The sequence below is a fragment of the Papilio machaon genome, chromosome 21 (assembly GCF_912999745.1).
Source record: "Papilio machaon chromosome 21, ilPapMach1.1, whole genome shotgun sequence".
NCBI classification, from domain to species: domain Eukaryota; kingdom Metazoa; phylum Arthropoda; class Insecta; order Lepidoptera; family Papilionidae; genus Papilio; species Papilio machaon.
Genome location: NC_060006.1, coordinates 5829259 through 5842967, shown reverse-complemented (window position 1 = coordinate 5842967; position 13709 = coordinate 5829259). Strand labels below are relative to the sequence as shown.

Here is a 13709-nt window from a genome sequence, read left to right as displayed (position 1 = left end):
AGTAAACAAAAGAACTTCTTTTGTTCTTATTAAATGCTTGACAAAATTCTTCTTGTGGCGGAAAGAAAAATCATGCGTAAGATCTTGGGCCCAATGCAAAGAGAAGACGGCAGCTGGAGAGCCCGCTACGATACAGAAATCGAGACGCTGGTGGGTGAGCCGAATATATTAGGAGAAGTGAAAGCTTACAGACTCCGATGGCTTGGCCACCTTATGAGGATGGGGGAAGACCGGAAAGCCAAAGCAGCGTATCTCGGGACCCCGACTGGCCGCCGACCTGTCGGCCGGCACAGATACCGCTGGCGAGACGCCGTAGAGGTAGACCCGCTGGAGCTACAAGAAGCTACGAGAAGGCACAGGACAGGCGAATCTGGCGATCTCTTGTGTCGGAGGCCAAGACCCACTTTGGGTAGCTGCGCCATCTGCGCCATCGGAGTAAGTAAAGAATACATATACGGTGGATTTCCAAATTAAAAATCTCGTACAAAAAAAAATACATTTTTCTATCAAACAAAATGAAAAGAATGGCAACATTATGTTTTTGGATCTGTGTTGACAGTGGAAAATAACGATAAGATTTGCCCATTTCTTTGGTCATTTTTTCTGAAAACTTTCTGCTTATCAGTAGTTAATCATACGAGGAAAATAAACGAACAGGTAATTAAACTTAAAAATACTGATTCCCACGAAAAAAAAATTGAAGATAAGTTGTAATCTCATTGTTATTTTAATTTTACTTCGACAAAAATCCATAACGTTTTATTGCACCAAATTTAGATTTCTTGTCTTTGGGTCGCTGCGCTACGCCATTGCAGTCAGTAAAAGAGATAAATAAATTCTAGTGTCCAGCCAACATATTTTGTTTTGTACTTTAAGAAAAAATGACGGTCGAAATTAAAACATTTTTTTCTAATATCCGCAGTACTTTAATTTTATATTTGGTTTAAAGATTTAGATCGGTAGGAATCGAGAAGCGTGATCTATTTTTAACTTCTGACGCTCCATGACACGACGATTAAAAAGGCTAATGTAATCTGCATTTAATACTCTAGCCTTCAAACATATTTATTTGGATAAGGATTTATATCGAATAATAATATTGCGCCGTAAGCTTACGACGCTGTTTTTCGTGTGCATTTTAATCGACCTTTGTTCCATCCATAGATGATAGATATATGACTTATTTAGTAAATTTAAGGAACTATAATTACTCCATACATCATTGTTATGTAGGTCATATAGTTTGACCTACGTAAGCCCAGAAAGCATATCTCCTAAACTATTAGACAGAATGATATAGTTTCAGGGTTAAATATATTCTACATGAAATCCTCTTGATAATGAACATGTTTATTTACATAAGGGTCAATACTGAACTCGAATAATAGCGTCGGAAATAGGGCATGAATTTAATTGATGTTCCTGAAAAAAAAAAAATGGTTATTTTGAGAAATCTATAAAAGATACATATATGCTTTCGCGGACTTTTATTTAGCACATTTAAAGAGCTACAATTCTTCGATACATAATTTTATGTAGGTTCTATAGTTTAGCCTATGTTAGCGCTGAAAGCAAAAATGTCCCTAATTTTCGCAACGTATTTTGAAGCTAAATTCAAAATCTACTAGTCTTCTAGTTATTTAAAAAAAATCAAAAAGAATGGGACCCATGTGCAAGCACTTCCTTTCGATTAGAATAATTTTTATCAAGATCGGAGCACCAGGGGCGGAGCTTCGCGGTAACACACTTAAAAAAAAATACAGTCGAATTGATAACCGCCCATAATGTAAATGTTTTCATTGTTAGGTACTGACAACAATCAATTTCTTATACTTACTTATAAAGTTATCTGCCGATATCATTAATCACAATGTGTTTATTTATAATCGTACAACAACGAAAAATTGGTTGAAAACAAGATTTCATTAATATGTTTTAAACGTAGTTTACATATCTGTTTTATAATTGTTCTGTTCTCGAGGGGGGCACCAGCACTAGCAGCAAGTGGGGTTGTGTAGCTGCCCATCCCCCCACTTGGTGCTATTTAAACATTTGTGTAAACAAAAGTAACGTAAAAAAACAATTTCAAACAAAATGTACTCAAAAGTAACATAAAAAAACAATTTAAAAAAAAGGCATTCAAAAGTAACGTAAAAAAACAATTTCAAACAAAATGCACTAAAAAGAAACAAAATAATGTCATGAAAACTCTCTAAACTGTAGTAGTTAGTAGTAGGGGCTCAGTTTTCCGCAACTCCACGACAAGCGCGTATTTTGCGTGTCTCTAAACTCTAAAGAAAGTTCTCTTCTTTCTTGTAACATGTCTATATTGTATAATTATTGTTATTTCGCAGTCGGTGTCGGCCGAAGTAAATAGATGACATTTTATATTTGAGATGTATTAGACATATTTACGTTAATGTCCCTACTTAGGCCAAAACCGACTCCAAGATGGCCGCCACAACAAAATTGCAAATGACACATTTTTACTATCCCCCAAACATGGGTGTCAATTGATAGGATTAGACAGAACCATGTGGTAAAGTGAAATTCAAAACTTTTAATATTACTTGCCTTTGTATTACATCGAATTATAAGTAATTTTAAAAGGCAAAGTAAATGTGCCTGCGCAGATACTATTGTTAATTGGGTTAAATTAATAATTGCTATTATTAACTTACAGGCGCAACACATATTGTAATTTTGTCACTGGTTCATTGGATTTCGGATACATTAAATGCTTTTTCCATACTTAAGGTTATTTAAATAATAGAAATATAGAAATAAAGCGTGTCATTTTAATATCAATAAATCACATAAAAACCTCTTGTGTGCATATAATTTTCGATGAATCATTGTTTACATATTTTAACACTCTGAAACAATGATTGATTATGATGAGGTTTTCATTATTACACCAGTATCTTAAACAAAATTTATCAAATTATTCAAACATAAGATTGTCACTGTGTAAGATAAGTCATATGGCGCTACCGCAAACAATAATCAAAAATGCCGCGCGTTCGAACGAAAAGGATTGGAACAAATCTGGCGTCATTTTTTCCGTTCAAGTATAACGTGGGGGCCTTCAAGAGTAGAGTGAATAAGCATTTACTACTACTAAGCTAGCGCGCACCATTGTGGTCAAGAGCTGGCTTATTTAATATAAAAATGGTGATAAATTATCACAATCATATCATATAAAAATACCATATTAAGAAGTGATATTTTTTTTCGTTACTTGTTGCACATCTAGAACAATAAAGTAGCAAGAAATGAAGTTACTAGAACTCTACTACAGTGATACTTGTTTTAATACAAATTATTATAGTCTGCTGTTTCTAAGAAAAGGAAAGGGATAACAATAAGTATTAAGGCAAGATTCACGACAGTGAAAAGTACGTTTATGTTTAATTTAGTTATCAAGTATCTATAATTGTCATTGAATATCATTAAAGTTTCTTTCTTTCTTATCAAAGTACACGATAATAAGAACGAGATTTATAACAATGCACTAAATTACATATCAGTCATCGTATGTTATTGCCCCTTCGAATCTAAAGACTTGCCAAGACGTAGCAAGATGTATCCACGGACGAAACATATATACAGATTATATGTCGTCTCAATTATTTTCATAAAAGCTGAGAGAGATGGCAATATCTGACAAAGGGATAAATGTGTGTTCTGTGATCACAGAGTACTTTCTTATATATGATCAGTGCAGTGTGAATTAGTCTATCGTGTTGTGGTATCGTCTCGTGTATATTAAAAATTCCCGCGCTCTATTAAAATGACAACTGGTCAATTGTCCACGAAGATGACAGAATATCCACATCTTGGACATGTCTTTTATCATTCGATGAAAAATAATCCCGATAGTATTTGCCAGGTACGTAATTATTTTTGTTATAAGTACAGAGTTTTTTTTTTAATTCATGTAACAGCGTTTAATTTTTTTTTTAATTTTTTTATTATAAAATCTATAAACTAAGTATTTAAAATTTATAACTATGAAGTTTATCTATAAAACCTGATTAAAATTATTTATGAATAAACTTTTCTTTAATTAAAAAATTAATGTAATTTTATTAAAAATAAGTATTTACTTATTAATAATACCGTGTATTTAAAGTTTATTAAAAATCACGAATATAATTTTAGCTAAAGATTAGGGTACACATTGTGATTCTCAGGAATGAGGAAACGATGCACTTAGAGTCAGAAAGAAAGAGAGAGAGACACACATATACAATTCATACTCATCCACATTTTTTAACGAGAAAATTTTAAAATAAAACGAAATAATTTAATTAAAATAGTTAAACAAATATTTAGCAAAATTTGTAATAATTTCAGGAGATATAATTAGGCTAGATTTTATCACAACTTATTAATTATTGCGACAAAGTTTAACTAAATAAAAGACAACGAAAGTAAAAAAGTTTTTTTTTAAACACAAACATGTAGACGAATTGAGAACCTCGCCCTTTTTTAAGACGGCAAAAATTAAATTAGGTACAGTCGCCAAAGTTCGCGGTGTTCCACCTTAAAAGCGGCAATTTCCAACGTTCTGTTCGCCTTGGAACGGTGAAGTTCGGTAAAAGTAAAAAAGTGTAAATGCCAAAGGTTGTTACAAATGTAATTGACACTATATAATATTCAAAAATAGAGTTAAAGTAGTTTCTTATATGAATAAGACATTGATTGTATACTATTGTGTTTTTGCTAGAAAAGTCTCAATTTAAGTTGGTGGGAGGTGCCAGAAGTTTTTTATTTAACTGGAACACCACGAACGAAGGCAACTGTACATACATAGTTACTCGTAATAAAATATACAGATACTTTTTAGGGACATCTTAAACACATATAAATGCTTTAAAGTATGTCTATGAACAGATGATTAGTTTGAAAATTAACTTGACAATTTACTAGTGATGGGTTGAATAAAATCGGTTGTGAATCTTTTCCATTTTCGATGGTTGTTTTCATAGAAATTTCAAACGTGCAAAAATTTATAAAATACCTAAATTACAGTACTTATTTGTTCGATTAATTTTATTACAAGATCGATGCTCGATAGTTTATAATTGTTCGTTTTGCGCGTATGATACGACACTACAACACCCGTCCATTAAGTACCATATTAATCATCATACAAAATTAATTCCATACTTCATAGGCGTTACTTGTCAAAGTAAACATCTTAAAATAGACACGCTTTTTCAAATATATTATATAACATGTAAAACTAAGTTTTGACGCTGCATTTATTTACCCATACAATCTATTGCGGAAAAACCTTGAACTTTTTTATACATCACAAACGGCATATAGTATTTTAATTATGCACTGACTCTGAGAAACGTATATATTGAATAACATAAGATCTATACATCTTTACTATTATTAACGTATTAAGTAAATTGGCGGGAGGTTTAAAATTGGATGAGATGGTTGGAATATTAAAATAAATGTGACATAATTAAAAAGAGAGTGACGACTTAAATGACGAATGATTGATCGATCTGGAGGACGAAAACGTAGTGCGCACACCTTATGTAGAGTAAGATAAAAACAAAGAGATGATGATAATCATTGCAGTGAAAGTCTCGTGCTCCTATCTCGCGAGCAGTCATTAAGTTTGAATGTTGTAATACATTTGTTTGGAAGTGATCTTTTTCGAAGAAGCTGTTAATAATTTGTATAAATATAAACTTTGTACTTAGAAAACAATCTTGCGTCATGTTCTCAAAAAAATTGCAAGTTCATTCAATATAAAAAGTTTTAATATAGTTTTCCTATTACTACTTAGTACAATGTTCAAGGTTTTAATCTTGTTAAACTGCGGTTCATTTATTTTTTATCGTAAAAAAATATAATTAACCTGGGTTTCCACTGTCGAGACACTCTTACAAATCATAGTGTCATTTCTTTCATTGCTTTGAAAAAATAGAGATAGAGAAATAGAGATATGTCAGGTTATTCTTCATTATTTCGGTTGACTACAATTTGAACTTCGGCACACACAATCATCTGCAGAAACGCAAAATTACTTCCATTTCACGTCTGTATTTTGTGTGGCCGTGTTCCATTGATCGAGGGGGCCTTTCGGGCTGCAGCGACATGCTGCGGACAGTACCGTTATTATGCACATACGTATGATACATAATATGATAACTTCTATTCTTGTAGATAGACGCGGCAACTGGTGAAGAAGAGACACGTGAGTCCGTATTGCGACGGTCAGTGCGGTTAGCACGGGCACTGCGACACGCGGGTCTGCGGCCCGGGCACGTTGCAGCTGTCGGCGGTCACAATCACATAGATTTGCATATACCGTTCTATGCTGCCTTGATGAATGGACATCCGATCGTAGGAGTCGATCCTTTGTTTAAATTCGGTCAGTTTTCTTGATACTATTTGATGTGTACTGAACTATGAGTTTCTACTGCCGGAACACTTGTATTTAAACATGATGTTGGTTCACTTTTAATAACAGAAACAACGATAACTGACTGACGTAAAGTAGAAGTAACTATTTATAGATATAGAATCTGGAGAACGGTCGCTTCATTTGTTCCATCGAAAGGCTAGCTTTTGTTGGTTGGTCTTTGAAATTAGTAACATATGTGAAGTACGGGCTAATTTGCCTTCTCAAAAAGAAAAAATCGACAAGACGTGATGAAAAAAAAAATTAAATAATTATTTTCTCTCTTTCAGATGAAATAAAATCATTATTTAAAATAACACAACCTCGAATAGCGTTTTGTCAACGCGATGCGTTTGATACTTATAAGAAGGCGGCTGATGATTTAGCTCTCAATATGCAGATATTGACTTTCGAAGACGGTGAACATTCATTGAAACATTTCTTAGAGACAAATGAAGATGGTGAGTCGGAGAGTGAATTCAAGTAAGTGATAAAAATACATTTTCTAAACGTGTTACCTGCTGAAACTTTTGTAATAATAAAAACATATTGTTTTCTATGTTAATTTTAATTATAATTGTTTTCGAAAAACCAATATTATATTTAATAAATTGTTTAATATTATCACGTGTCCTGTTTCAGGTAGGTCATTTTTTTGATAGGACATTAAAATATAAGTAAGAATTCAGGCCCTGAAATTAATTAGATGGCTAACGTCGAATTTTATTGATATTAAGGATCTTTTCAATAAACGATACTTAACATATATAACATTGTTTCAATAACATAGATTATTTACACAACAGAGTGGCAAATTTCGACCTGGAGAAGATATACGTATTCCTAACGAGCACGAGCGGTACGACGGGCACGTTAAAGGTGGCCGCGTTCAGACACCGCGTCGTCATGGAAAAGTTCACATCCTTCGCCGCATTTGTTAAAGGCTCTCAAGTACAGTAAGTCAGATTATTTAAGTACTTTTATAGTAATCTAAGATAAGAGCATGACTGGTACAGAACATTTTGTATAGCACACTCGGTCGCGCCAATGGTATAAGAAAAGCGACTCTATGCAATAGGCGGCAGCGTGCAGCTAAAGTAATTATTGGTATACAATATACCAATACAGTAGGACAGTAGCGCTCATAATCAACGCTGGAATAGAACTGGCATAATGTAAACACTAACCCAACAGTTCATGCCAGGCCAGTGCTACTGATCTACTGTACTGGCATGAAAACCATGCAATACACGACTAGCCGCTTTGGCTTATTGTAATAATTTGGTTCTTAAAAAAGATACCACATCTGTTTTCGAATTTGCTAAAATTTAGACCTTACGATTGTAGAACCACTATTAATTATAATTAGGAGTAATTCTTGACAATTCGACAGGCCAATGATAGGTCTGAACCTATCACCTGTGCAATGGATATCAGGCGTCTTCAATGCTATTATGATGCCCATCATGAACCAGACCAAAGTGCAGAGCTCTAGACCGGCTGATGTTGACCATGTTATTGATATTATCAATAAATATAAGGTAAATATTATTCATAGCAACACCCACTGGACTGATTTACGAGAGGCTGAAAAGGTAAAGGTCTGGCGGCACAACTTACAAGGAAAAATTATGAAAACCAGCTGACGCGAAAAGCTACTCTGCCGTATACGAATTCTTAAATATTATAAAATATTAAGCATCATGGGTAGTTGCCCTTAGCATGAGTAAGAGAGCACACTCGTAAAGTAACAGGATCACTGATCAACACATCTGATAAAAGTAGTAACTGATGGTAGATTAACACTAACTAAACTGCACTGCTGGAGGAAAGCGGCAAGGGGAGTTACCCACCTCCTTATCCCTTTATGTCCAGCTGTTATCTGAAATTTTGTGTCAAATACTAAGGACGATACCATTTCTAAAGTTTACTAAATCTTATTAAAAGTATACTTTTATAATTTATTTTTCGTTTTCCAGCCTAATACGATGATGGTGGGTCCATCCCTGATTTTAGCGCTCACAAGACATAAACATGACGTAGATCTGAGCTGCTTCAAGAGTATCATTGTAACAGGAGAGAAGATAAACCCTGTAGTACTGAATGAACTAAGGGTATGTTTTAAATAATATTAAGATTTTTGTTTGCAAAGTTTTATTAACCTAGGTTACGGCGTGGCGCTGCAAGCGTCAGTGTTCTAGTTTGACACTTTGTTTTTTTATGTTAAAGAAAAACGAGCAAACCGTCTTGTAAGATTGATTTCGTTTTAAGGTATAAATTTAATATAAGAAATATTACGATCTACAAATAAGTGACCAGTACACAAATGCCGGGTAGTTATGTCCCTTAATAAATTTCATAGCATCAAAAATACTTATATCTATAATAAAATTATTTTTTAGGCGTATCTTCAAAAAACTACAATTATAATAGAGGCGTACGGTATGACAGAGACTCTCGGAGCAGTGCTGTCGCCAAACATTTCCGGACCAACAGGAAGTTGTGGCAGACCAATGCCTGCTTATACTATAAAGGTATGTACTTAAGTTTTTTTTATATCAAAAGGTGGCAAATGAGCAAACGGCCACCTGAATACGCCGAAATAGCGAGGCGACCGTTGCCCATAGACATCGGCAAATGCTGATGCGTTGCCTACCTTTAATCAACGGAAAGAGGATATTTCCCCTTCCTATGCGTCCCCTCTTCCGCAAAATCCACTTCCCCTTTCCTTCCCTTCCCCTTCTTCGATAATAATGTTACTAATCAATTAAAGAGCTTCCGATTGATGTTGTTCCTATTTAGTACGATCTAAGCCTTTCTTTACTTACTTATATATGGTTAACTTATTTTTTTTATCTACTTTTCTTTATATTTCATTTCTAGTTAGTTAACCCTGACACAGGATTGGAAATAAAAGAATCATTCGTTCCCGGAGAGTTATGGGCTAAGGGACTTTGTTTTACAGTAAGTAACTATCAAAGATTAACAACTGCACAATGGTAATATTTAATTTTAATTAATACGTTTGTTTTCAAGGAATACCTGAAGAACCCCGAAGAGACAAGGAAAGCGTTTTCAGATGATGGCTTCTTAAAGACAGGTGATCTCATGTACAGAGATGATGAAGACAATTTATATTTCGTTGAAAGAATTAAGATGCTCATCAAATGCCGGAATGCTCATGTATGTTTTATTCCATACTGTAAAATTGTAATCCACCTTCCACCGGTAGATCAAATCTTTTATGTCGCGCTATATTTTTATTGCAAGACAATGCGAAGTTTAAGTTCGTTGCGATTTTTCTGAAACTGGAATACCGCGAACGAAGGCGACTGTACATCTATAAATTTATACTACGACTAAACAAATTTGGTATTATTGTTTTTAATAATGAGATTTTTTATTATAGATAGTACCGACAGAGTTAGAGGAGCTGATCATGCAACACCCGGGTGTTCTCAACGTGTGTGTGACCGCAGTCCCACATCCTGAGGACGGGCAGCGGCCGGCCGCGTTTGTTGTACGAGCACCTGACTCCAATGTAACCGCAAAAGATGTAAAGGATTTAGTTGCCAGTAAGCGTCTTTAATTTATTTTTCAAAAAGGTTTAAATAAATACATAAATGTATAATAAAGATCGTCGGTGGCTCAGGGGTTAAACACTTGACTTGCAATCTGCAGGTCCTGGGTTCGAATCCCGTCATGTACCAATGTGTTTTTAGATTTTCGATTTACATATGTACATTTATGCGACGTTCTTGCGGTGAAGGAAAACAAAATTCAATGATATGTGTGAAGTCAACCCGCACTGGGCTGTGGTTGACTATGGCCTAATCACCCTTAACTTGGGGTAGGCTCCGAGCCCCTCAGTGGGGACGTATAGTGGGCTGATGAATGATGAATTTAATTATGGTAAAAGGTTTATTTTGCCTCGTGAATGTATTTTATGTTACTAAATTAATAGAAGATCTCGTTCCAGTCCATTATATTTATGAAATCTTCTTACGATTCTATTGTTTTATTATTATTTTTTTAGGTAAACTGGCAAAACATAAAGAATTAACAGGAGGTGTAGCGTTTGTGGATCATCTGCCGCTGACTTCAACTGGGAAGTTAGCGCGCGGAAATATGAAACAATTGATGTTAAATGCTGTTAGAGAATAATAGAGATGGTATTGATTTTTCAACATTATTCGAATGCAAGTTTTTAATTTATTTTTTACTATTTTAGTTTTCTATTAAAACAATTTATGGTGACCAGTATTTTTATAATTTAAGTTGTTTAGTCTAGATAACTGTTAGGTAATTACTATTTGAAGATGTATGTAATTTTGTATAGTTATTAACATACTGTAATTATTTCAATTGTATTATTATAAAAATTGTGAAATTTAAAAAGTACAAAATAAATTAGTTATTCATAAATTACATTGTTTTTTTTACTACATTTATTTTAATACTAGAGCAGTTTCCTGAAAAGTTTACTAAGAAGCATGAAATAAATAAATATTCAAAATTAAATTTAGGATCTTAGGATGTGTTGTATTCAATAATAAATAACTGGTTTTTTTTAATATTTATTCTACTCTACTCAAATATGTTTAATAAATATGGATATCCCATGGGAACTTTTGATTATTTGCCTTGACCGCCGCCCTGGCCGCCGCCCTGAGCCCCGCCCTGTGCACCGCCCTGAGCTCCAACGTTCATGCCGATATCGAAACCACCTAGTAACACATAATAATATAGTTACACGTTATATAACAATAAATTTCAAGATTTAGAATTCAAAAAGTAACCGTCGCCCACAACTTTGTATATTTTGAATAAAAAAAATACTGAGTGGCTTATTCGCTATTCCAATCTATTTATCTTTCTCTTCTTCGGATATTCGGTTTTGGAGTTACATGTTAGGGGATACACATCCAGTCACACTTTCGGAATTATAATATTAGAAAAGAAATAAAATAAAATCTATAATTTTCTTACCACCGAAACCTCCGCCACCTCCCATGCTGCCACCTGCGGATATATTATTACTTTAGGTTCATCCTTTACATAATTTTTGAAAACATAGAGACAACATTATGTTGCCAAATAAGTCTTATTGAATTCGAATCCTAAAGTTACGTTATACATATATTTTGCATTTCCTACATATTGTGCTTTATTAAAATTTTAATACGAAATATCTTTATTAGGTGCATGTTAGAATCTATTACTTACTTCCTTAATTAATTAAAAACGGCTTAACTCTCGTGTGATCGTCCGGTGACAGCACCGACTAGTTTTGGACCGGGAGTTTCGGGGATCCATCTTCAGGGCGAGTGTTTTTTTTTGAGGAATTCGCGGTCGCGTCGCGTCTTGCAGTCGGTACCGTCACCACATGATCACACGGGAGTTAAGCCGTTCTCAATTAATTAATTATAATGTCTCACGAAAGTTTAACTTACTTCCTTGCCCACCAGCGCCACCTCCACCTTGCTGTAATGACTGAAACAAAGTGATTTGATTTAGGTACGATTCTGACATAGCATTAAACATTACATTAAGTATCCTTAACACACCGAAAAGACATACTCACCTCTCCAATAAGCATTATGACTAATGCAAAAATTAAAGTTTTTTTGAACATCTTTGCCTGCAACAGATTTTAAACATTTGATTTAATCTAGTTATTTATTTAAAAATCATTGTCACTGTGAAAAATATTGTGCCATCTCAAACGAAACCTACCGCTTAGATTACCGAGAAAAGCAGTTTAATAAAATTCTATGTAACTAAATCTTATTTATATATAATGCTAGTTTCACGTTGCGTGATGATTTCATCTGTAAATAATGATAATGTGCGAATAATCACCTGAGACTAATCTAAACACTGTCATTACTAATAACTACTACATCCTGTCCTTTTTTACTCAGTCATTTATACATTTATTTTTATTTTAATGTTTATTGTGATATCAATCTAAATTGTCTATCATCAACAACTATTTCGAAAAACTATTACAATATAACACCGTTTTTTAATACCAAATAGAAATCTTCAGAGTTAAAAGCTCGTGTTATGTATGCTTGTATGTATTTTTCAATTGGTGACAACTTATTTAAAGGCATTTAAAAATAAACTATTAGGTAAGAAAAACAGTGCTTTAACAATTAATAATACTTAAATTCTTTACGAAGTACAACTATACGTTAAACTGTTAGGTCTTCTATAACCTTCACCCTTCACCCAAACCTAACGTCAAATGATAAATTGACATTTATAGAATGTTCCGTGAAACGAAACACATTATTGACAAACTGTACTGAACTGTCAAAAATTATGAAGTAAGACGGGGCGTCGATAATTGTATGCTGTTCGTAATTTCAAATTAGAAAATGTAATTATACTAAAACAGATAAACAAATACGATGGACGAACACGAATTCTTTCGACAGACGGTCCAGCATCTTGCCCGCTGTTTATCCTGCTTAAATCCAACACCATGGGAGAAGGTCTGTATTAACAACATAAGTTGGTTTACTCCTCAATTAATGTCGAAATTATTCCGATGACAATGCAGCAGGAAGACAACTATTATCATTATAACTTTATTCATAAAATTCAAGTAAATAATATGTAGAAGAAGTCAATCTGTGTAGATAATGTTTTGTTTTGATCATGATCTCATCTATGACATAAGTCATCAGAAATCACTTTGTAAAGACAATTTTTTTAAGAAAGTAATATAATTTTTTTTATTAAGTTGTCTTTGATAATATTAATAATTGTAATTCAAATGTAACTGACTTCTCTCAATTCTTATTGTCATGTAAATATTCAAAATAATCATCGTCAATCATTCCATATTCCTTATCCTCTCCTCATCCTCACATCCTCACATCCTCTTTCTAATTTTAAGAAAATAAACCTTATCTTGTATCATCATCATCTCCTTGACTTTGTCCCACCTACGTAGGATCGGTGCACCAGGTTTCCATCCTACAAACGAATCTGTCTGTCGTCATCTCTGTCACCCCCTTCTTGATCATGTCATCTTTCACGCAATCCATCCATCTCTTCCTAGGCCTACCTCTACCGGTGTACCTCCACACTCATACTTAACATAAATAATATCTTATATATAAATATAATATAGTTGCTTCAGGAAAAAAAGGAATAAATTTTATTATAACTATTTTAATTAAAGATAATACTACATGTTAAAGCTTGCATGTAATGTATAATTATTAATATCATATGAGATTTTTTTAATTATAAAGTGACT

The 13709-nt window shown here is 33.6% G+C and overlaps 2 protein-coding genes and 1 long non-coding RNA gene across 3 annotated transcripts in view; 2 read left to right on the top strand and 1 right to left on the bottom strand.

Moving 5' to 3' along the window:
* The first annotated feature begins 3733 nt into the window (after positions 1–3733).
* On the top strand, positions 3734–10626 carry LOC106714501 (luciferin 4-monooxygenase). The gene is made up of 11 exons (XM_045683203.1): positions 3734–3892; positions 6196–6403; positions 6724–6916; positions 7240–7389; positions 7827–7974; positions 8413–8547; positions 8836–8967; positions 9317–9397; positions 9470–9616; positions 9843–10008; positions 10470–10626. The coding sequence occupies exons 1-11, from the start codon at positions 3794–3796 to the stop codon at positions 10595–10597; spliced, it is 1587 nt and encodes a 528-aa protein (XP_045539159.1). The 5' UTR covers positions 3734–3793; the 3' UTR covers positions 10598–10626.
* A 388-nt stretch (positions 10627–11014) lies between these two features.
* Positions 11015–12203, bottom strand: LOC106714597. The gene is made up of 5 exons (XR_001357179.2): positions 12170–12203; positions 12018–12074; positions 11887–11926; positions 11423–11455; positions 11015–11160 (listed from the first exon to the last, which is right to left on the bottom strand). It is a non-coding gene; the product is annotated as an uncharacterized LOC106714597 (long non-coding RNA).
* A 547-nt stretch (positions 12204–12750) lies between these two features.
* LOC106714602 (phosphatidylinositol 4-kinase alpha) overlaps positions 12751–13709 on the top strand; it is a 29177-nt gene continuing 28218 nt past the window's right edge. The window contains exon 1 of the mRNA XM_045683399.1: positions 12751–12936. Coding sequence (XP_045539355.1) covers positions 12853–12936 — 84 coding nt within the window. The 5' untranslated portion in view covers positions 12751–12852. The remainder of the gene's footprint in view (positions 12937–13709) is intronic.

Bases quoted from the DNA above. Each gene is read 5' to 3' on its own strand.
- LOC106714501 (XM_045683203.1), top strand. From the start codon at position 3,794: ATGACAACTGGTCAATTGTCCACGAAGATGACAGAATATCCACATCTT. The intron at 8,548-8,835 runs GTATGTTTTAAA...ATTATTTTTTAG, and splicing joins TAGTACTGAATGAACTAAGG to GCGTATCTTCAAAAAACTAC. The intron at 9,617-9,842 runs GTATGTTTTATT...TTTTTATTATAG, and splicing joins TCAAATGCCGGAATGCTCAT to ATAGTACCGACAGAGTTAGA.